Raw genomic sequence first — 23,341 nt, forward strand, 5'->3', positions numbered from 1 at the left:
TACTATGATAACCATGGCTACCTTTCTTATATGATTTGCTTCATTTTCAGTGTCTATTCTCAGTCACACATGATGATTCCTGTGACTTGGCACACCTGACAAAAATGGACGCCATCAATACTATTATGTATGCCTAATTGCCTAGTTGTTTATTTTTTATGGAGTGTTCCTTTTTATAGCTACTGCATAGAACATGATCTGCTGCTCGTTTCATGGCTATTGCTGGGAACTGATTAACCTGATGATGTTTAAGCCTTTTGGTTAAGATAATCCCACAGACTTATATTCTTGTCTCTCTCTGCAGCCAGCAGGATTTACATGTGGTGGATTATCTGAAGAGTGGTGTAATGCTTAAAGTTGCATCTAGAAACCTCTGGGAAGGTGTTTCGTGTTTGGGAAACTTTGTTTCTAGTCTGCACTCTGCTGCTGATTCCCTCTTTAAGCAGGTATTGGTTAATTTATCTATATGTTCTGTTGAAGCACCCCCTTGAGTTATTCTGAAATTTTGCAGATTATATTTGTCCATAAGAAGCATTTCGAGGAAGAGAACTATAACCAGTTAGAGTCTCTCCTGTTCCAACAATCGAGACGTTTGATAGAGGTTTGTGCACCATCCTCTGATGTTATTGGAAAAAGTTTGATGTTCATGTCAAGTGGTTAATATGTATATAAATGTTACATGTATGTCCGTGAAATATAGAATCACAACACAATTTATAGATGATTTTGCAAGTTTCTTAAGTTTTCAGATATTTGTATTTTTCTCTTTCTAGAGGAAATATTTTCTAGTACCAAATAAGCTATTGAATGCGTACTGGAAATGTTAGTTCAACATACTCAATATTGGTTGACCATGTAAATCAACTGAGTGTATGTGAGCTAAAACTGAAATAATTAATCATGTAAGTTAACACTAGACATTATGCTGAGTGTATGTGAGCTAAATGAGTAGTAATTTGTAGCCTAACAGTGGTGCCAGCCCACACACACAGTCTAACATCCCCCCGTAGTCGCAACGAGGGCACCACACACGATGAGACTGAAATAGAAGCCGAAGGTAGGAGCCGACGGGTTGATATCCCCCTGCAGTCGCAACGTCGTGAGGGTGCGGATGTTGCGGCTGTAGTAGAGACCGGTGTGCACCATATAGATGATAGCCCATTGATGCCGAGGTAGCCGAAGTCGAGGTGGTCGTGGTCAAGAGAAACACAACGATAGCCTGTTCTTCGGGAGGGGTCGACGTTTGAGCGTCAACGTCGGCGGGGCGATACAAAAGGACAACAGCAGCCTCGAGGGCCTTCTGGCTTCTTGCCGCGTCCGGTTGTCTAGGAGCCCCGCCAGGGTCGTCGATGACAGCGCACGCGTCTGCGCCGGTCAGGGTGGTCGCGCCCGCGACAGAGTAGAAGGGGGTATCAGCGGATCCGGTCGGGAAAGCCACGACAGCGATAGATCCAGTCATGAAGACGACGATCCGACCAAAGGGTTGGCAGATCTAGCTGGGAAGGTCGCGGTAGCGGTGGATTCGGCCGGGAAAGCCGTAGCAGCGGCAGATTCAGCTGTGGCGGCGACGAAGAAGGGGTGGGGCGACGGGGCGGTTCCAGCCTGGCAGGGGAATTTGATGCCGGCGACGAGATAGGCCAGAGGAGATGGAGGCGTTGCTGAAGGGTTAGGAGGAGATGGCCAGCGATGGCGATGTGACGACAATGATGGTCGGAGGAGGGGCCACCGTGCGCGTCGGAAGAAGGGCCGTCGGAGCAAAGGAAGGGAAGCAGGCCACCGCCGCCTCCCGGTGCAGTCCATCAAGCAGAGAAGAGGAGGGGGCTCGATGACGTCGATGGCAGGGCCCAGCTGACAAGGGTCCGACGACACGCAGAGGCGAGGACCTCGACCGAACCTAGGACGACGCTCTGGCATGCGGCTCACCGGAGTTGGGGAAGGAGAGGAGGAAGTGGCCGGCGGCCAGGAAATGCAGGGGCGGCGAGGAGTGGGGCTCGAGCACCTGGCCATGACGACGACACATGGGAGGGGTGGCCACGTCGCACGACTGCATGGATGTGCCTCGCCTAGGCCGCCATGACCGGAGCTCGAGCCCTCCAACCCGCATCTCCTCTGCGTGCTCCGCCAGCCCACGCGCGCGCTCTGCCGATCATTGCGCGAGATCCGTGAGGCCGCTGCGCACGAGCTCTGCCTCAGGATCTAGCCAGCATGGGAGGGAGGGGCGCCGGATGCCGCTGAATCGAGGAGGGGCCAGCCCCGCTGCGCTGAAGCCTGTCGCTACCTGTGCGAGCTCTACATGCTGCCTATGCAAGTTTTGCCTCCCCAGGGGCGCGCGGCGGAGGTGGCCCGGTGATGGCGTCCTACCGCGCCGGTTGCCCAGCAGGGAGGGGCCCATGCCGGTGGGGGCGTGCAGCGGCGGGGGAGGAGGCCTGGTGGCCTGGCCAAGGGCGAAGGTTTACCTCCCAGCCCGCTCCGCTGCCCCTGTACCACCGTTCTGCTCTGCTTTGAGCATGTGATGGAAGGAACATAGGAGGAATAGAGAGGGGAGGCCGGCGGGGGAGGAGAGGTGGTGGCCATGATGGGAGGTGCTGGCCTAGGGAGCGATGGAGAAGCCTCTCAGGGATGGCGGCGCGGAAGCCTGTGGCGGCCGGACCTGGGCAGCGGCTGGCGGCGGCTGTGGGGTTGGAGAAGAATAGAACCTAGCTAGCTGATGCCATGTAAGAAAGTGACTGCTTGATTGATTGCATAGAGGTGGTGGTTACATATAGACATGGAACTCTAACCCTAATGGGCCAGCAGCCCAACAGTGGTGCCGGCCCACCCACACACACAGTCTAACAATATGGGCCAATGTTAATCAATGAAAAACGTGGATTCATATTTTCATTGTAAGTTGAAGGACAGGCCTGCGCAGTGGTGAGAAGCCTTCTCATCGAGCCAAAGGTCCTGGTTTGGTTGCAGCCTCTCTGCAAAATGCAGGGGGTAAGGTTTGCCTCAGTTATTCATTCCCCAGACCCCACTCATGTGGGAGCCGTTAGCATTGGGTCTACCTTTTTTTCTATGTTCTTTGTAAGCTCTTGTTAGTGTGTGTGCAATTTGTGCTCAAAAGTAAAGTAAATCTGTGTAGACAGCACAAACTCTTTCACACTATAATTTATTTGCTTCAGCTATCTTTGCTGATGCTTTGCATTTTCTTGAACCACTCTTCTCCATTGCAGAAAGAAGATCTGGACACTGTTTGTGCTCTGTTATCATCTTCAAGCTGTAGAGTATTGGCTTCGCTCTCAGAGTCAGATAAACTCGTAGAATCCTTGCTTATGGACTTGTATTCATCCTACTCCCGTGGTATTCCTTTTTTATCTTACTCCACAGGATTAGTTTATCATGCAATGTCCCTAAAGTCCTGTAATTTTCAAAAAAAGTTCTGTAATTTATATTTATGGTTATATCTTTGTTATCATCCTACACTCCTGGTAAGTACCCAAAATTGTTGCCTTGTTGGTACACTATATTTATTGAATAATTCAGTCATGCACTACTCTTCTGATTTGATATTACTGGATTTAGATGTAAGCATGGGTTATCCTGATTGATTAAAGAGAGTACCTATTACAAATCTACTGTACTTGTTTCTCCACACCATGCAGAAGGGTCTAGTTTATGTTGTTTTGTTGCTTACATTTTCTGTTGTTTCTGATTGTTTCGTCATTTTGTGCAGACTCTTTGTTGCATACCGGAGCTGCTTGGGTCCGTATTGGAGAGTTACGCTTCCGGTTATTGTTGAGCTCATACAGTCCAGATCCTACATTTAAGTCTAGATACAAGCATTCACATATTTTGGAAAAAATTACACTTGTGAAGCTTGAGGAAAAGGTAAAACATCTCTTGTTACCTTGGTGCATGTCTTGAAATCTGTATTCCGAATTGTCAGTTTCATATACTTAATGAGATGCAAGGAAGAACATTTTTTTCTTGAATACGCATGCAAACAAGAACATAGATTTACAGTGGCTTGCATCATCAATTGAGCTATGTTTTTTCGATAACCAGTTGAGCTATGCGGCATGTATCATCAAATTGATATTCATCTTTTTAAGAAAGAAAGCCAACTCTTGCGAAGAAAAGGGAAAAGACTGTCAAATTTATAGCAGCTGTGTTTTTACAGGTTCGTCATGATTGTGAGGAATTAGCTGGTTCTAACTCCCCTGAAGATAGCCATGACAACGAGTTATTGCAATTGCTGGAAATTAAAGAGAAAGACACCCGTGCAAAGGTCTTATTACAATTTTACATCATGCACTTACCGTTTCTTCTTGTTCATTTCTGCATTCTTGTATATCTTCAATCAATTAAATATGACGTTCTAGATAGGGGGCAAATCGTTTGTTTTCTGTTAGGTTCATTTGTCTGAAATGGCGAGTTTATTTGACCGGAGGTAGCAGATATTAATTCTTTGCATCTTGTGATTCTACAAAAGCTTCTTGTATTTTTGTTGTTTATTTGGTGAAAGCAATGGAATTGCATGGGAAAACAATAGATTGACCTTGGGGCTGTGCCACTGCAGAGTACAGGTGCATATAGAAGAACTTGACTTGTGGGGGTTAAGACAACCCCTGAATATTGCTTGAAGAAGACCTCATGCAGGTTGAGAAAACATCTGAACCCCTGCCTCACCATATAAAACGGCACCGTAGCAAGCAAGAGTGACCACAACCGGGCCAGACCTTAGATCTGTGCTTTAGATGCCCCTTTGCACAGTTGCATATATAGGTAAGGAAAAAGATGATCTAGGGTTGGTTTATGGAAGTATAACCACCCTAAGATATCAATTTTTAGAAAACGATAACGGGCTCAAGGCCTTGACTGTATACCAGAGGCACCCCAGGGTCTAGCCTACCAGTTGTTTAAAAAAAGGACCCCAATGAGTGCTAAGCCCATGAGGGCATGCCCACCATGGGGTTGTAGAAGCCTGGAGGAGGTGCCACACACTGGCTCTTGGCACCGGCGGCCTGTGGCAGGCAATGTCGCCAGAGGTGATTGGTTCTCGGGCCACATGTGGATGGATCTGGTTCACAGGTTTGAAGCAGGCGGACCGGACCCTGGGACAACTTCTGCAGCCTGGCAGAGCCATTGGCAGATTGGTTCGGAGTTGTGCTTCCCGCTTGCTTGCACTACATATCTGCACCTCTGAACAGTTTAGGTTCTGTGCTAGGCAAGGAATACCTCTGATGATGTTGATAGTTACACTTGTTATATTTCTTCTCTCTGGCAGAAGTTTGTATGTCTGGTTAATTGGAGGTTATCTTCAGAGAATGTACTGGCTACTGGACCAATTTTGTAATGCGATCTGTTTGTGCTTGAAATGTGATGGAGAACTGGTGGGCTTAACCTTGTGTGCTTTTTTGCAGGTTGTATTTCGTCCTCGACAATCTAAGCATAAGAGTCTCATTGCTGCATGCCTTGAGTTTGAGGACCGCCTGTCTGAGTGCAAGGACTTGTTAGCTAGCTTAACTTGCGAAGGACTTGGGCAACTAGAGGTTGACCGAGTGTGCAATTGGCAGGTGTGATTTGTTGGTACTGATTTTGTGTCTTCTTGCTGGGAGCCTATTGGCCTATGATCATTTATTCTTTTTTTACTGCTGGTAACTGCAGCTGTATTGATTAGCTTTGCAATCATCCTGTGGCAGATAATATCCATGAACTTTATCAAGAGGCTGACAGAAGATTATAGGGAATATGTTGATTTGATCCAGCCAATTCAAGTTGCTGTATATGAAATGAAACTTGGCTTAGCAATTGCTCTATCTGGTTCTCTTCAGAGGGAGTATTTGAAGAAGATTAAAGAAGATGATATTAATAGAGTTCTTGTATGTCTAGTTTTGCAGCCATATTTGAAATATAAATTATTCTTCTACTAATTATCATCAATAATACTTTTAAATATATGCTTATTTAGCTATAGACTCTGGTATTGGTCTAGGTTAAATTTGATAAATTGCCATAGTTATGTGTTGGTTTCGATGTTATCCGTTTTACCACATTTGTTTGTAGATGTTGCAAGGAAGCAATACAATGCCCTTGGCTAGTGACGATCTCTCATTGACTTTATAATGCTAATATTTCTTTCATTGTCATTTCCTTTGTGTAGGGAGCAATTTATGCTTTTATGCAGTTTCCCTCTGGATCTTTTACTGAAAGGGTTGTAACTGACGTGACTGATGATCTTACAAATTATACAATCACTGGCCAACTAGGAACCCTAAACAGTTGTTCTGGAGATGTAGATATGTTGAAGAAGCTTGCTGCTATGTCAAGTCAGTTGAATGTTTGTAAAGTTGCTGGCAAAGTGGTAGTTCATCTATTTCTACTTGCTTATTCAATGTCGTTAGCTTCTTTAATTATATGGATTTATTTCTCTGGAGGTGGCTTTCAGCAATATTTTGTGTACTATTTGCAGAAGTCCCTGTCCGAGATGCTTGCTTCAGTGCATCATATTTTTTTAGTAAGAACAGCTGATTGTGTCAGCTGTTCCCTTGTCATGGATAAGTCATCTTATGCGGTATGCATTTTCATATACATATCATTTTGCTTTGTACTGATAAGATAAACCAAATGGGATTTCTTACCAGTTTTTCTTTCCAGTCATTGAAGGATACCTTTGATCATTTTACAAGCATGTGGATCAACATGAAATACCGTTTGAAGGCTAAAGAAAGCGATGATTCTCAGTACTTCAAGTTCAAATCGCGAATGATCAGTATAGACGACATCTTTAAAGATGTGCCGTTGCTTTCTGATATGGAATCAGAAGACAGCATTTTAGATAATGAAGAAAAACTAGAGCATGAATTTTTCAAAATTACGGTATTGCCCTCATGCTAGTTCTTTGTGGATGATGGTGTTGCATATTGATCTATCAATTTTGCATATTGATCTATCAATTTTATTTATTTCAGGAAAGTATTGATGACGATAATGGTGTTGTTGAAGACAACTGGGATTTGATACCAGAGTCTGCTCTTAAATGTATTGTGACCATACATGACCAATTGTTTGGTTCGCCCGATCTTTTTGAGAAGGTATAATAAAGTTACAATGAAATGCCACCTTTTAGGTTGTAATGAAAGAAATCATCTGGTATACTCGTTTTGCATCTTTTTTTTTGAATGTTCAGATGTTGAGAATGGTCTGATGCATTCCTGTTTCTTTTGCATGTAGTAAATATTGTGAGAATAAATAGTAGTAAAGAGTAAAATGCAGGAGCGCTCGTTAAAACTTGTCTCGTGGTATCACTTATTCAGGTACCCGAACTTGTCTTCAGGAGTCATCTAGGTCCAGAACTTTCAAAAATTCATCTTTAGGTTCTCGAACTTGTCATAGTGTGTCAGGCTGTTTTCAGCAGATCCCCTAAATGGACACGAATGTGGAAAATATGAGCCTACGTGCAACTGTTCAGGTTTCCAGCAGATCGCGAATGAAGATACAAAAAGGGCACTGGCTATCCCCGTACCCTAAACCCACGGATTCTCCTCCCGTCTCCATATGCGCGTCCGCATGCGTGCACTGCTGGAAGGTGCATCTTGTTTAAGCGCTCACATCGTCCTTTAGCAGCTCATTTCTCGCATCCGCGTCCGCGGATCGCTGGACACAGCCTCATCTAGGTCCAAATGAGCTACAATCTTGCCCTCATATTGGTCTCTAGCGCTCCATCTACCTGCTCTCCCTCTCTTCTAGTTCCATTTCCGTGCTTCCCCGTTCATGTTTCAATCTAGTGCGGCATTGCATCCTTGTCGCCAACTCACCATCCCTATCCTATGCCCTCATCATAGCCACAGCGTTATCAGTAGTTGTGGCGAAATCAATAGATAGTGCTCCTTAGGACTTAGGAGGAAGAGGTAAGTGAACGATTGCTTTGTCATTAGGTTCATGCCTGGTCAATAATGAGTTGTGAATCCAACCGCTGTGGCATCAAGTGTTGTGACTTGGAGTAGATCAGGTTTATTTGGATCTGAACGATACACTATGTCAATTCAGGGACTTGGATGACACACTCAAACAAGTCTGGGGAGCTAAAAATAGCATTTAAAAGTTTGGGATATAGATGGCACACAAGGCAAGGCGGTGGACCTAAAAATGCATTTAAGAGCTTGGGGACCTGACTGACACATTGTGACAACTTTAGGGACCTGCCCATGTATTTTACTTCGTAGTAAACTACCACACTATGAAGGGCAGGCTAGTGCAGTTGTGAGAGCTGTCTCCTTGAGTCATTAGGTCTTGGGTTTGAGACAGCCTCTCTGCATTTGCAGGGGGAAGACTTGCCTCGGTTTATCACTTCCCCAGTTCCCATTCAGGGCTTGTTCGGTTCTACCCCAATCTATACGGATTGAGAGGGATTGATGGGGTTTCAATCCCTATTAAGTTAAAATCTCTCACAATCCGTATCAACCCCTCCAATCCATATGGATTGAAAATAACCGAACAAGCCCTCATAGGGGAACCTTCGGCACTTGGCCTGCCTCTTTTTTTAGTAAACTACCACACGATCATGTTATTTTGTACAATTTCATAGCTAATTGATAATTTCCTGTTGAATTTCTTTCAGCGCCGCAAATGTCAAGTTAGTGATGCACAGAAAGTCCAGTCTTTCATAGAATCATATGAGCTGGGAACAAGAATACTTAAAGGTATTTGTTTTTTTGCTTTGATTTCAAACAGCGCTGCACGTATAACATTGGCTTTGTGTTATTATTTTTCAGACCTCCCGGAATTAACATGTTCTATGTTTGATGAAAAGCTCATGCCTGAGCACCTATTTCGTGTTTGTCTTGAATACCAACGATCCTGTGCAAAAACACATCAAGATTGTAGTGGTTATAATGCTTACAAGGTATGTCAACTTTCAGATTGTACCTTGATGTCCGTTGGTTTCTTTTCATGCATTTTTTAACTTTGCTTATTGCAGGATCCAAATCCTCCTGTCTTGTTTAAAATGGTTGAGTCACTAACTACACTTCAGGAGAGAGTTAATAGCTATCTGGATGAATGGCCTGATCATCCTGGTCTCTTGAAAATACTGGACCTAATCGCTTCCCTTTTAGCGATGCCCCTAAGCACGCCAATTTCGAAGGTCTGTTACTCAATATTTAGTTGTGGAGTAACAATTTGCTTTTAAGTACTGATTTGTCCTTTCTTTTTCTCGTTATATTTCTGATTCTTAAGGTCTTGCTTGGATTGCAATTGCTGGCTGGGAAAGCTCAAACATTGCAGGAAAATGACTCCAAGTTCTTTGTAAAAGGTAAGTTAAATCCTCTCAAACCTTTGTGCACATTTTCTGATGTCAATGCCTATATTTCAGTTCATACTGTAGTTTTCTCAAAATGGACCATGGACTGTATTTTCAAAACTTTTTAAATTTCTCATCTACAATCAGATAAATTACCATAATTGTTTTTTCAATTTTAGTTGCACATTGTGTCATATGGCCAACATCTGAAAATTATGTTTCTGGCAACACGTAGTATCGTATTGCTTTAATCCCATTTCCCCTGCAGATCATCTTGCATCGATATTTTTGCTTGTGTATTCATGGCAAAGGCTCGAGTTAGATTGTTGGCCTATACTGCTTGAGGAGGTCCAGACAAAGTATGAGTTGAATGCTGCAAAGGTGACTTTTTATTACTGTCAAGCACATTTATATATTTTTGCTTGATTTTTGGTCTAACAGAATATTGTTATACTGCACAGCTGTGGTTTCCATTGCGAGCCTTACTTACTCAAACTTCTGGTATTCCAGTGGATGATGATTTGTCTATTATCAGAAGGTATATGCATATTTTTTTCTCCCCCTCCTAGAAACATATATTTTTTCTAATGCAAGTGTTCTGCAAATTCAGTGTTGAGGAATTTGTTCAAACATCAAGTCTTGGAGAATACAAGAGACGATTGCATATCCTCTTTGCCTTCCATGGTGAGATTTCTGCTGGTGCTAGCTTGGGTAGTTATTCAAGGTGAGATCAAAACACAATCTATATTATTTGTTTTGTTTAAGATAGTTCAGTATATCTGTTGAAATTATTTGCCTTTTCCACTATAATTATTTTTTCTTATCTTTAAAATATTTTTTTTTACATTTGTCCACTCGGCAGTAATGCGGTGAAGAAAATCCAGAATATTCTGTACAGTGTGTTTGGTTACTATATGCAGTTTTTGTCACTGTAAGTTACTCTTCAATCTGGAAGTATTTCTGTTTTTTTTGTCCACGATGATTCTGATAAAATTTTCTACCTCAAGCGTTCATGGGAAAATTGAAGAAGGTAAAAAAAACATTGAGAAGGAGTTGAAAGATCACGTCAAGCTTTACAGCTGGGAGCAAGCACCATATAGCAGCGCTTCTATTGAAAATTTTAAAAGGACTAGGCAAAAGATTTTTAAGCTTCTGCAACGGTTCAATGTATGTACTGATTACTTGATGTGTTTATATCAAAGTATTTTTTAAGTTTATGCAATAGTTCAGTGCATTTATTTTTATTGTTATGTTTATTGCTTGATGTCTTTATGATCAGCAATGCTTTGGCTACAAAGCTATTATTTTTGCTGTAAACATGAACTCGACCATGGGGAGAAGATATCCCGCTGGCTTTGTCTTGTCTTAAGAATAGGGGAGCACTAAACCCATTTGTGTGCTGGATCTACCAGTTCTCTATTATTTGTTGTAATAACATCATTACTATTTAAAAGTCGCCTAGAGGGGGTGGATAGACGGAATCTGAAATTTATAAACTTAACTACACACTACAAGCCGGGGTTAGCGTTAGAATTAAATCCAAGAGACGCCTGAAAGAGAAGGCATCAGATCATGTTGGTGGTGGTGCGAATGATGTGGTCTGCTCGGTCGTTCTGGGAAGAGGTGTAAGGGCACAAGAGACGCAACTGAACGCTGTGGGTGAGGAAGAAGGAGCGAGATGCATTGTCGAACTCGCGATCGTTATCACACTGAAGGGCACGAACCGGGTGGTGAACGTGTCAGACTTTAGTCGAAGGGGAAAAGTCCAAAGAAAGTGAGAAAAATCATCCAATATCACAAAGTAGTATTTATATCCAGAAAGACCGAGTACACGTGAAGTCTAGAGATCATAATGAACTAGATCAAAAGCCTGCTTAACTCTAGAAGAACTAGGAAATGGGAGACGAGTATGTCGGTCTAGCTGACAAGAATGACAGAGCCCCTCAGAATGTCCCCTACTACATGAAATATCTAAACTACTGGTGAGCTTGGTCATGACGTCGGGTCCTGGATGGCCGAGACGACGATGCCAAGTAGTGGAGGAGATGGTGGAGACTAGGACGGGTGGGGAGGACGTGCTGGTGAAGGAAGGCCGAAGTGTGTAGAGGGGCCTCGAGCTATCACAGCGGGCGAGGGGGGTCCTGGTGGCCAAGATCCTTCATAGAGAAACCAAGTGTCAAACTCAATGGAACAAGAATTGTCGGTGGTGAACCGACGAACATAAAGAAGGTTGAGCAATGTGAGGAGCTACGAGAACGTTGTTGAGATAGAACAGTCCGGGGAGAACCGAGGCACGTACCGAGGTGACCAACAGAGTGGAACCGTTTCCAACAACAATCGAGGAGGGATGGGGGTGGGATGAGCAGGATAACGTGACTATGTTGGAGGTGGTGTGGTAAGAAGCACCAGAGTCGACTGAACCCAGTCGGACGGGGGTGGTGTATCACCATGGTGCTGAAGGCGGCGACGAGGGCAGCGGGAACAAAGGTGTCGGGGTGGAGGTCCCCGGAGGCGGGAAATGGGGTGGTGTAAGAGGGGGCACGCCGTAGGCGTAGGGAGGCGCGTTCAGGAGGGCAGGAGGCACTCGGAGCCTGGCCCGGCCACAAGGCGATGGTCCTGCTCCAGGGGTTGTAGAATGACGGTCACGCATGGCCGCCACCCCGGCCGGAGGGACCACCCCGGGTGGAGTCGACTTTCCCGCAGTCGCCCTTGCGGGGACGACGACCTCTGCCGGCGTTGGAAGCCGGACGAGGGGCCACAGGGGCATCAGGTGGAGTGCGGGTGGCAGCCCCAGTCGACGGAGGGCGAGGGGCTGGGTCGCCCGACGGTGTCTGACCATCGGTAGGAGCACTGTAGAGTGTCGGGGCCGGAGCAGGGGCCTTAGTCTCCATGGTGAGCTTCTCGAGGAGAAGCTCGTTGCGGACGACATAGAAGGCGGGCAAGGGTACGGTCCTCTTAATGAGAGCCTTTAGGTGGCCGTAGCGGGGGCTGAGACCACACAGAAGGTTCAACACCAGGGTACGGTCGGAGATGGGCTCGCCGAGGTTGCGAAGAGAGTCTGCCATGCCTTTCATTTGGCGGCAGTATTCTCCCACGGAGGGGTCCCCCTGAGAGAACTGGTGAAACTGGGCGTCGAGGTGGAGTGCCCGAGCCTCCCGGTTCCTGAGGAACTGTCCCTCGAGAGCGAGCCACGCCTGTAGCTCAACGGTGATGGTGCCGTGGAGCCACAAAAGGACCACACTGTACATCAGGTACCACAGTGGAGACGTCGGGGCAAAAAGGTCGTTGAGGACGTGGTCGGCGAGAGCGTACCGCCGAAGCGTGAGGACCTGACCTCGCGAATGAAGGTAGTGGGAGGACGCCGGGTCCAACACAATGGGCACGAGTGACCGAATGTTGTGCATCCCGGCGGCCTGAGCGTGGAGAGCGGTGATGTGGTCGACGTCGAGTACAGAGGCGAGGAGGGCCTCGAGGGCCACCGGCGGGTGGTCGAGGACGAGGCGTTGCGTGGTGGCCATCTGGGCGGTCATGGCGGCGCCCATGGCACGCTCGAGCTCCAAGGCTAGGGACGCGGCGCGCTGGCGCTCCTGGGAGGCGGCAACGACTTCCTGGATGGTGGCGAGGGCCGCGACCAATGCGGAGGAGGCAGGCGGAGAGGCCGACTAGGACGCGACGACGAGGTCGGGCCCATGCGGGCTCGGTGAGAGCGGTGAAGCTCGGCAGGGAGTGTCGGGGGCACTGCTGCGCAGAAAGGGCAGCTGTGGGGACCCCGTGAAGTGGCTCAAGGCCAGCAATGAATGGGGGCATGTCGCCGATGTGGTCGCTGTGGCGGGAGAAGTCACCCGCAGCGGGGAGGAGTCCGGCCGCGACGCTGCTGGGGAGGAGACCTGCAGCGGCAGGGCTGCGCGCGCCAGCCCCCAGAGTCACGCCAGCTGGGTGGGCGGCAAGCGTTGGGTTCAGGCTCGCACTTGTGCTGGCCGTGGGGGCGGCGGGGGCAGCAGATCCGCCCGCGCTCGCCGGGGGAGGGGACGATGGCTCCATGGGGGGGGGAGGGGGAGGAGGGTCGCCGGCGGGGGGCGGAAGGGGAGGAGGGTCGTTGGTGGGGGAAGGGGAGCCGACTGCTGCAGGGGTGGCCGGCGGCTGGCTTGTAGTGGTGTCGGCACCTGGGATGGAGAGGGAGGGGAGAGAGAGAAGGAAAATTAGAAACCTTGCTCTATATCATGTGGGAAACCCTAACCCTAACTCAGGTTCGGTGTTTGTATTAATAGATCAAGTTAGACGGACCTGGCCCATTACACAAGGGTGAGACTGTAATTACAAGGGGCTAACCCCAAAACCCTAATGGGTACTCTAACAATGAAGTTCTGGACATCAGCCGTGGCCTGAAAAACAACTTTCACTAGTACCTTTTGTTCTAATATACTCATGAAACATAAACTAAATTATCACTTCTACGACCATTTTCAAATATTCAAGCTGAACACATAAAGTTTTGTTTGTAACTAAACTTTGGTATGGTTGACTGCACGCATCTTAAAATGACCACTAATAAGTGACTGGAGGGAGTCAGTTGTCTTGTTGGTGTCCAAGCCATTAGCTGTTTTGGTAACACAGTTAACATGGTAAATGCATTTTGGACAGGATATTTTGAAAAGTCCTGTCATCTTTCTACTGAATGAAGAAGCCACATCAAGGAAGATTCCATGCTGGCTTGATCCTCAGAGGCCTGAATCACACCTTCCTGTTGACTCTGAAAAATTTAACAAAAGGTGATCTTGTAAAGCCGATCATATTTGTACTATGAATTCCTTAATTATTTCACCAATCTATATTATTTTCCTCTTTCTTGCAGGTTTCTGTGGTACCACAAGTGGGCAAGTGAGACGTCTTTATCATTACAAACATTGCAGCAATCAAATGGTAGTACTGTTGGAGTTCCTACTGCCAAAGGTCTTTATCTCCTCACTCCCACACACAAAAAACTGATTCCATGTTTCTTGTATCTCCAGTGCATTTGTTACAAACTAACATTTTTTTGGGCAGAATATGCAGATATGGTATATGATGTGAAGCACTGGCAGAATGAAATTGAGCTCAATGACAGATTGCAGTTCTTCTGGATCTCACTTGAGAGAATATGTGGGGCAGCTAATTTTGGTAGTACAGTGAAGCATGGGAAAAAGAATCAGAAGAAAACAGCTCTATCCAATCTGTTCAAGACTCTTGAGGAATGTGGACTATCTAAGCACAGGCCAATGAGTCATGAGGTACTTTAGCGCTAAAACTAATTTATTTCCCTCCTTTTATAGTTGTATAATAATTCTGTAATGCGAAACCAAACAAAATACACTTTGACTGAAACCCTCGACGTTCCTTTACTTCGTTGCCCAAACGAGAAGGGCTTTTGTTACAATTTTTTCTCTGTTACTTCCAGTGGGGAGATGAGCTGGCAGCACCAAGTCCATTGTTCTTGGAGCAGTCATATGATTCTGCACATTTATTACAGCAAATAAACTCTCAGAAAATGCTGGAAGATGTTAGCATCAATCATTCCACACTATTGAACACAGATAACTGGAAGCATGCAAATCAGCAATACTTCAAATGTTTAGCAATGATGCAACAACTTCGACAGGTTTCTTTGAAGTTTAACAAAGATCTAGGTTTGGAAGAGGTCAGCTCGTTTGTTATTTTTAGTATCTCGTGCTATAGATCAGCATATATCAAATTTGTATTTATGCTTTGAGCAACCTACAGGTTAACAAGGCTATGTCATTTATGAGTCATCTGTTGACTGTGTTGTCTGAACAACGACATCTTGCTTATAATCTATTTGATCAACGGAACCAATTCAAGCATGCTATTTTCTTATTAGGTTCTGGAGGTACTTCTCGACTTATGCCTTTTCCTTTTTGGGCTTGAAAATCAATTTGCAAAACTCACTTGTTATCCTTTATAGGAAAGAGTAAATCTCTATCATCAAGCCAAAATGTGCTGCTGAGTTCCATGTGGCAGCAAAAGGTAGGTTTTCTGCTTATTTTTTTAGCTCATGCATTTTATAGTTTTGTTGTGGCTTGTTCTAGTTTTCATGCAGATTTTTTGACAGCATGGTGGCTAACACATCGTTTTGTTATTCTTTAATGTAGAAATTGTTTGATGCTGTAATCACTTTGATAACAGACTCCAACTTATTGCTCAGAAGCTTCAAGGATTGCCATTATAACTCTTGTAACAACTTTATAGAAGTTGAAGGGATCTCATCTCTCCTTGGAAAGTTCATCTTGAATTTTTCTGAATCCAAGGTAAACTTAGTCTTTTCTGTTGCCTCGTAGGGGTCACCTCTTTAGCTTATTGATTGTAGTGAGCCAAGATCAAACATGGGTCTCAATTTTTTTTGGTTTCATTCAATAAATCTTAGACCCCAAGATAAGCTCCAAATGCGTTGAAGCCTGTGTGAGGTTCCTTTGGGTTCTGAGCTTAAGGGGCATATGAGAAGCAGTTCACTCATTGATTTATTTATATGTGCCTTGTAACTCTTTTTTTGCAGGAGTTGTTAGATGAATGCTTGCTTGGATCCACTAATATATTTGCTGGTGCATATAAGAGCATGCCTCATTCTGCAACAGAGATGGAACAACTTTTTACTGATAATTGCCAGCATATAGATTCATTGTTGGATGGATACTTGCCTGGATCCAATAATATATTTCCAGATGCATATAAGAGTATTCCTCTTGCTACAACAGAGATGGAGCAACTTTTTGCTGATAATTGCCAGCTTATAGATTCATTGAGAGAAGATATGAAGGTTCTATGCCACAGGGATCTTTCAGTGGGATCTGTTAAGAAAGTTCTTATCTCTCGTTTGGAAGAATTGTTGGAGAAGGTTTGTGCTGTTATGAAGGTTCTTTTTTCCTTTTTTTTCAACCAGATATTACTTCTGTCCAAATAGTGCATGATACATGTTGGTTTAACTAGGCATTTTCCTTTGTATTTTATGTGGATCTTTTGCACTTAAATATTCATGACTGATGTAGGGCAAGATGGCAATGGAGAACCGAAGACATGTTGAAGAAAATCATAAGCTATGCTTAAAGCTTGAAGCTTCGTATATAGAAATTTTGAAGGAAACTTTCATGTTAGTTGTTGGTGCTGTCAGAAAGCTCACTGATCATGAAGTATGCAGTAATGGAACTGAAAAATCGCCAGTTGGTAATGTTGCATCATGGAAAGATACTTTGCAGACATGCATTATGAATCTTAAATTGGATGATATTTGTGTTGCTGGTGAAAAGATTCGTATTCTAGTGGTTTGTACCATTACCTTTACACTTTTCTTATCTGTATTTTTTTTGTTATTACCATCTCATTTGTTATTGTTTGCAACAGAGGTTGCTGGTTGACTATAAACCTGATATACGTACTAGTATAGAGCTGCACCTAATGCATCTTCATGCTTGGCTGAGTGTGATCCTATCATCAGCAGAAGGGATACTTTCCGAACTTTTAGAAGCACACATAACAGTAAGTATTTCATGTTTGGAGGAACTTTGGACTTGTCCTCTTATATTTTGGTAAAATAATGTTTAGTTTCGTTTTTCTAAGGCTTCTTTCTCCTGGTTTCAGACTTCTGAAATGACTCTTGCACTTGGGGACCTTTTTATTCATTTATTTACGGATGGGTTTGGTTCCACTGAAGATACAGCCGAAGATGCAGATGAACTACAGCAAGATGCTGTTGGAAGTGGAACTGGAATGGGTGAGGGGGATGGTCAAAAGAGTGTAAGCTCTGATATAGATGATGAATCACAACTTGGTGACAGTAAGGTTAGTGTGTTCAAGTAGATCCTTCTTACTTCTTTTTATAACAGGATGAAACAAATATCCCAGCCTCTACACTACAAATTGAGATGTATATGAACGATATATACTTTTGACTGTAGCAGTTTCTGTATGCTTCATTGAAGCTGATCTTTTTTCGTGTTAGCAGGACTTGACATGTAAGGCAGATCCCGCTCCTAAGAACGATGATAAAGCTGTTGAAATGCAAGACGGTTTTAATGCACAATTATCTGATGTTTCTGAGGATCTTGAAGGCAAAGACTCGGGTGGCGAAGATGAGGATACCTTGGATAATCAGATGGGTGATACTGGTGATGCAAGTGAAGTGGTTGGCAAGAAATCATGGGATAAGGATGAAGATGATGATCCTAAGACATCTATTGAGAAATATGAGTCAGGCTCATCAGCCAAGGGAACACAACAGGATGATAGGGAAATGAGAGCTAAGGATGATGGTTCTATTGAGGAGGAAGATCCGATGGAAATGGATTCTGAGGAAGGAAAGAATAATAATCTTGAACATGATCCTAGTACCCATGATGAAACCGAACTGAATACTGATGAAGTCATGGACAAAGCTGATGCATATGATGACCGGACTGGACCTGAACTCCCTGAACCAGAGAATGATTCCATTGATGTTGACATGGTGGAACAAGAACAAACGGATGAAATAAATGCTGACAATGAAGATATAGGTACAGAAGAAGCTGAACAAGCAGATCAGAGGTTAGATGCTTCAGATGATATGGAGGAAGGAGATATGGCACAACATAGCGATGGTGTGGTAGATAATGAAGGGGAGCATGTTGAAGATGCAAATACAGACGCAGGTGAGATGGATTCACACCAATTGGACAAGGCGGATTCACTTATGCCTCTGTCACAAGGCCTACAGCCTGACAATATGCAAATAAATTCTAATGGAGAATCTGAAGCGAACTTGGCCAACAGCAGTGATATGCATGGCGCTGTTGCTCCTTCAGTAAATTTTTCAGGAAATGAAGTGCCCAATATGGAAATATCTATGCCCAATACTGGTAACGATTCAATACTATCGTCTAACTCCAAGCCAGATATGCAAAATGATGCTCAGCAGCACATCAAGCAGACAAATCCTTTCAGAAGCATCGGAGATGCATTGGAGGACTGGAAAGAACGGGCCAGAGTCTCAGCTGATACTCAGGATCATCAACCAGAAACTGGAAAAGATAGTAGTGAGAACACTACTGAATTTCGTTATGTGCCTGAGGGTGAGGAGAGCACCTCTCAGGCATTGGGTGCTGCAACAGCTGACCAGATCAATTATGACAATCAGATTAATCAATCTTTCTTGGAAGATGAAAGCTGTATCAGGAATTTGGAACATAGTGATGAGAGAACACCTGATAACCCTGAGGTGCCTTACCTTCAAACTTCACAAGCACTTCCCAACAAGTCTGAAAATGCCAATGAATTGGATGGAAGAGAAATTCAAACTGATGCATCCGTTCAAAATTTAGTTGAAAGAACAGATCACACTTTCCAAGATCTAGTTTCTTTCAAACAACCCCCGGCAGATGATAAAATAGCTCTTATTGACCTAACTACTGACAGGGAATTGCCTTCTCAGATGGATCTCGACATCACTGATGCAGAGACAAAAAGATCTAATGCGGTCTGGAAAAATCTTGAGCTCGCAACCATGAAATTGTCCCAAGAACTGGCAGAGCAATTGCGCCTGGTTATGGAACCAACTCTTGCTAGTAAGCTTCAAGGGGATTATAGAACTGGAAAGAGAATAAACATGAAGAAGGTACTTTTATTTCCATTGAACTTATCATGATATGTTTTCCTTTCTTCTCTACAGGGAAGCATATGATTGACAACAACTCTTGTTTCTCAGGTTATTCCATATATTGCGAGTCATTTCCGCAGGGACAAGATATGGTTGCGCCGAACTAAGCCTAATAAACGGAATTACCAAGTGGTTATTGCTGTTGATGACTCTAGAAGTATGTCTGAGGGCAAATGTGGAAAATTTGCTATCGAGGCATTAGTTACTGTGTGCCGTGCTATGTCACAGCTTGAGGTTGGACAATTTGCAGTTGCAAGTTTTGGGAAGAAGGGGAACGTTAGTGTGCTACACGATTTTGATCAGATCTTTAATAGTGAAGCTGGAGTTAATGTAAGTTGAAGAAATTTACAGTATGATTCTCTTATCTTCATTGTCTAACTATTGCTATGTATCCTCCATGCTCTCGTTTCAGGTGATCTCTAGCTTGTCGTTTGAGCAAGATAACAAAATTGAGGATGAACCGGTGTCTGATCTCTTGACACATCTGAATGTTATGCTTGATACTGCCGTTGCACGGGCACGCACCCCATCAGGGCAAAATCCTCTCCAGCAACTGATACTGATAATATCTGATGGAAAATTCCATGAAAAGGTAACTAATTTTGTCGTCAGGTTTGGCTGCAGCTCGTATACCCCTTTCCTCTTGGGTTCTGAAGTTGGCTCTCTGGCAGGAAAACTTGAGGCGCCATGTTAGAGACGTTCTAAATCGAAAGAGGATGGTCGCGTATGTGCTCCTGGATAGCCCCGAGGATTCTATTATTAATCTAAAGGAAGCATGCTTCAGAGTAGGGGAGAAGGTAGAGCTGAAAAAATACATGGATTCCTTTCCGTTCCCGTATTATGTTATGCTACAGAACATTGAAGCTCTTCCTCGCACATTGGCCGACCTGCTTAGACAGGTGTGAATTACTCCTAGCAATTTAGACTCTTTTAACATACTAATGATCTCGAATGAGTTAACAAATGGTTGCCTTACTAATGACCTCTTTTCTACTTTGCAGTGGTTTGAGCTCATGCAGAGCGCCAACGAGTGACCCTTGGGAGTTGGGAGTAGTGCCACGCATTTAGCTGTACAGCAAACTACATTCTAGCTTCCATTTTTGCTTGGGCCTGGACAGTTCTGTGGTGGCAAGCTTGATTGTGCACAAATGCCTTCACGGTTCAAATCGCTTTCCTGAAATATGATCTCTGGTCGCAGGCTTGATTGTCTAAAAGCATCATCACAATTCAAATTGTTTTTGGGAAATTTGAATAGAATTTCCGCTTTCCTGAAATATGGTCTCTGCTCGCAGGCTTTATTGTGTAAAAACATCATCACAATTTAAATTGTTTCTGGCAAATTTGAATAGAATTTCCGTGCTCAAGAGTTATAGTTTGTTTTTTTTTTCAATGGAGAATTGTTGCTCACGTGCTACATGCGACCTGAGTGTGATTGATCCTTCAATCTTGCCCTGCTGTTCATCTTGTGTTGTTTGTCATGTTTGGCTTTGTTGATGTACATGTTTCTTCCACTGCATGTGCTACGCGTTGACGATGTACGCAACTGTCGCTGCCAACGCGACCACTTTATATATGTGACAGTGACACATGCCAGGGGCAGATCTAGAAATCTACAAAATCTCTTCAAGCTCTTTCTCTCTTGTAAGGGATTGTTTGTTTGAGATTAATAAATGGGGATTCTAACCGTGTTTGTTGACTCTAAACCTAGGTTCACACTCATCTAACCAATAAAATGTATGTGTCTTTATATTTTATATTATATATTTAAATATAAATAGAAACTGTACCAATAAAATGCATGTGTTTTATATTTTATATTGTATATTTAAATATAAATAGAAACTGTAGCAATCGTATAGGCACTTTGCTGCAGAAGTGAAAGGCTGCAACCATGCGCCAACGGAAAGTTTTTTAGACCCCAAATTGCTATGGTACTAGTGAAACCATGGTTTAAAGTATAGAGGTTTTCCATGTGCTCTCAAACACCTTAAAGCATATTTAAGAGACTAGCTAAATAACTCGCGAAGCTAAATTTTGGCTACTCAATAGCAAAATAACTCTCTAACAGATTGGTCCTGTTTGGCACAACTGATGCTTGTTGAAAAAGCAGCTTATCTGAGAAGCTGGTGAAAAGCAGCTTATCTAAGAAGCTGGTGAAAAGCAACTTCTGCTTGTTGACTGCTTTTAGTGTATTCTGAGAAGCAGCTGAACTGATAAGCTGCTGCAGAAGCTGGCTGTTTGGCCGAAATTCTGCTTAAATTTGTGAAGAAGCTGAAAATAAGTTGTGCCAAACAAGACCATTTAGCTATCTGACTCGTCAAACTATTCGACTATTCAAATTGACTCTCTCACTAGCTAAATTTGGCTAGCCATCTGACTAGTCAAACTAGATAGATAGTCTGTTGGAGTGAGAATGCTACATATAGAGTGTAATCTTTATGAAAAGTTAAATAGATAGTCAAATATAGAGCTAAAAATAAAGAGTCCCTTGGAGATGCTCTTAACATCTTTTGGCTAAAATAGCATAGTACCACGCTATTGTCTTGAGACTAGGGAATACTATGTTCCCAAATAGGTTTCAAAATTTTAGCCCAAAATATCATAATATGCTTAAATAGCATGGTATTGCCTTGTCTGATGTTGTTAGAGGTTTAATTGGTAGTTTTGTTATTGTTGTTTTGTCTCTTTATTTGGATTAGCAACTTTATTACCTAAACTTATTTATAATTTGTAGCTCTTTTATATGAGTTACTCTCTCCGCTCTAAATATGAGTCATTTTAGCCTTTAAATTTTTGTCGGGGACCATAATTAGGGATACCCTCAAGGCTCCTAATTCTCAGCTGGTAACCCCCATCAGCATAAAGCTGCAAAGGCCTGATGGGTGCGATTAAGTCAGGGATCAGTCCATTCGAGGGACTCGATCACGCCTCGCCCGAGCCTAGCCTTGGACAAGGGCAGCCGACCCCGGAGGATTTCCGTCTCACCCGAGGCCCCCCTCCAACGGCGAACATGTCTCCGGCTCGCCCGAGGCCCTGTCTTCGCCAGGAAGCAACCCTGACCAAATCGCCGCACCGACCGACCAAATCGCAGGGGCATTTAATGCAAAGGTGGCCTGACACCTTTATCCTGACGCGCGCCCCCCAGCCGGCAGAGCCGAAGTGACCGCCGTCACTTCGCGGCTCCACTGACCGGCCTGACAGAAGGACAGCGCCGCCTGCGCCACTCCGACTGCGGTGCCACTTGACAGAGTGAGACTGACAGGCAGTCAGGCCCGGCCGAGGGCACCATAGGAAACTCCGCTCCGCCCGACCCAGGGCTCGGACACGGGCTAAGTCCCAGAAGACGGCGGACTCCGCTCCGCCCGACCCAGGGCTCGGACACGGGCTAAGTCCTAGAAGACGGCGAACTCCGCTCCGCCCGACCCAGGGCTCGGACACGGGCTAAGTCCTGGAAGACGGCGAACTCCGCTCCGCCCGACCCAGGGCTCGGACACGGGCTAAGTCCCGGAAGACGACGAACTCCGCTCCGCCCGTCCCAGGGCTCGGACACGGGCTAAGTCCCAGAAGACGGCGAACTCCGCTCCGCCCGACCCAGGGCTCGGACACGGGCTAAGTCCCGGAAGACGACGAACCCCGCTTCGCCCGACCCCAGGGCTCGGACTACGCCCTGGCCTCAGCCGACGGTCTCCGCCTCGCCCGACCCAGGGGCTCGGACTCGACCTCGACCACGGAAGACAGACTTGACCTCGGCTTCGGAGGAGCTTCCACATCGCCCAACCTAGGGCGCAGACCAGCCACGTCAACAGGAGGCGCCATCATCACCCTACCCCGAGCTGACTCGGGCCGCAGGGAACAAGACCGGCGTCCCATCTAGCTCGCTCCGCCAGATAGGCAATGATGGCGCCCCGCATACTCTGTGACGACGGCGGCTCTCAGCCCCCTTACGGAAGCAAGAGGACGTCAGCAAGGACTCAACCGCTCCGACAGCTGTCCCTCCGCCGGGCTCCATCGCTCCTCCGACGTCCACGACATCACACCAGCTGGGCGCCAAGATCTCTCCGGCTGCCACAACGGCATGTACTTAGGGCGCTAGCTCTCCTCCGCTAGACACGTAGCACTCTGCTACACCCCCCATTGTACACCTGGATCCTCTCCTTACGCCTATAAAAGGAAGGACCAGGGCCCTCTTAGAGGGGGTTGGCCGCGCGGGGACGAGGACGAGACAGGCGCTCGCTCGGAGCCGCTCGCTCCCTCTCCCGCGTGGACGCTTGTAACCCCCTACTGCAAGCGCACCCGACCTGGGCGCGGAACGAACACGAAGGTCGCAGGATTCCCACCTCTCTCACGCCGGTCTCCGGCCGCCTCGCTCTCCCCCCTTC

General features: G+C 45.2%; 1 protein-coding gene across 2 annotated transcripts in view; it reads left to right on the forward strand.

The window, feature by feature from the left end:
• Positions 1 to 20,409, forward strand: part of LOC103630487 (midasin) — a 43,704-nt gene extending 23,295 nt beyond the window's left edge. The window contains exons 29-65 of one of the 2 annotated variants that reach the window (XM_008651538.3): positions 51 to 127; positions 305 to 446; positions 512 to 601; positions 3,216 to 3,342; positions 3,716 to 3,870; positions 4,163 to 4,270; positions 5,406 to 5,558; positions 5,685 to 5,864; positions 6,146 to 6,346; positions 6,455 to 6,556; positions 6,640 to 6,861; positions 6,954 to 7,076; positions 8,603 to 8,684; positions 8,757 to 8,887; positions 8,963 to 9,127; positions 9,220 to 9,295; positions 9,552 to 9,664; positions 9,745 to 9,821; positions 9,894 to 10,007; positions 10,146 to 10,214; positions 10,291 to 10,450; positions 13,925 to 14,052; positions 14,136 to 14,233; positions 14,336 to 14,550; positions 14,718 to 14,957; positions 15,041 to 15,167; positions 15,243 to 15,304; positions 15,430 to 15,585; positions 15,831 to 16,169; positions 16,321 to 16,593; positions 16,673 to 16,807; positions 16,910 to 17,110; positions 17,274 to 18,920; positions 19,011 to 19,292; positions 19,375 to 19,554; positions 19,634 to 19,861; positions 19,964 to 20,409. In XM_008651538.3, coding sequence (XP_008649760.2) covers positions 51 to 127; positions 305 to 446; positions 512 to 601; positions 3,216 to 3,342; positions 3,716 to 3,870; positions 4,163 to 4,270; positions 5,406 to 5,558; positions 5,685 to 5,864; positions 6,146 to 6,346; positions 6,455 to 6,556; positions 6,640 to 6,861; positions 6,954 to 7,076; positions 8,603 to 8,684; positions 8,757 to 8,887; positions 8,963 to 9,127; positions 9,220 to 9,295; positions 9,552 to 9,664; positions 9,745 to 9,821; positions 9,894 to 10,007; positions 10,146 to 10,214; positions 10,291 to 10,450; positions 13,925 to 14,052; positions 14,136 to 14,233; positions 14,336 to 14,550; positions 14,718 to 14,957; positions 15,041 to 15,167; positions 15,243 to 15,304; positions 15,430 to 15,585; positions 15,831 to 16,169; positions 16,321 to 16,593; positions 16,673 to 16,807; positions 16,910 to 17,110; positions 17,274 to 18,920; positions 19,011 to 19,292; positions 19,375 to 19,554; positions 19,634 to 19,861; positions 19,964 to 19,996 — 7,011 coding nt within the window. In that variant the 3' untranslated portion in view covers positions 19,997 to 20,409. Of the gene's footprint in view, positions 1 to 50; positions 128 to 304; positions 447 to 511; positions 602 to 3,215; positions 3,343 to 3,715; positions 3,871 to 4,162; positions 4,271 to 5,405; positions 5,559 to 5,684; positions 5,865 to 6,145; positions 6,347 to 6,454; positions 6,557 to 6,639; positions 6,862 to 6,953; positions 7,077 to 8,602; positions 8,685 to 8,756; positions 8,888 to 8,962; positions 9,128 to 9,219; positions 9,296 to 9,551; positions 9,665 to 9,744; positions 9,822 to 9,893; positions 10,008 to 10,145; positions 10,215 to 10,290; positions 10,451 to 13,924; positions 14,053 to 14,135; positions 14,234 to 14,326; positions 14,551 to 14,717; positions 14,958 to 15,040; positions 15,168 to 15,242; positions 15,305 to 15,429; positions 15,586 to 15,830; positions 16,170 to 16,320; positions 16,594 to 16,672; positions 16,808 to 16,909; positions 17,111 to 17,273; positions 18,921 to 19,010; positions 19,293 to 19,374; positions 19,555 to 19,633; positions 19,862 to 19,963 lie in introns of both variants that reach the window. The other variant, XM_008651537.3, reaches the window with a different exon arrangement.
• The last annotated feature ends 2,932 nt before the right edge of the window (positions 20,410 to 23,341 follow it).

Source organism: Zea mays, chromosome 6 (assembly GCF_902167145.1).
Source record: "Zea mays cultivar B73 chromosome 6, Zm-B73-REFERENCE-NAM-5.0, whole genome shotgun sequence".
In the NCBI taxonomy this organism is placed as follows: domain Eukaryota; kingdom Viridiplantae; phylum Streptophyta; class Magnoliopsida; order Poales; family Poaceae; genus Zea; species Zea mays.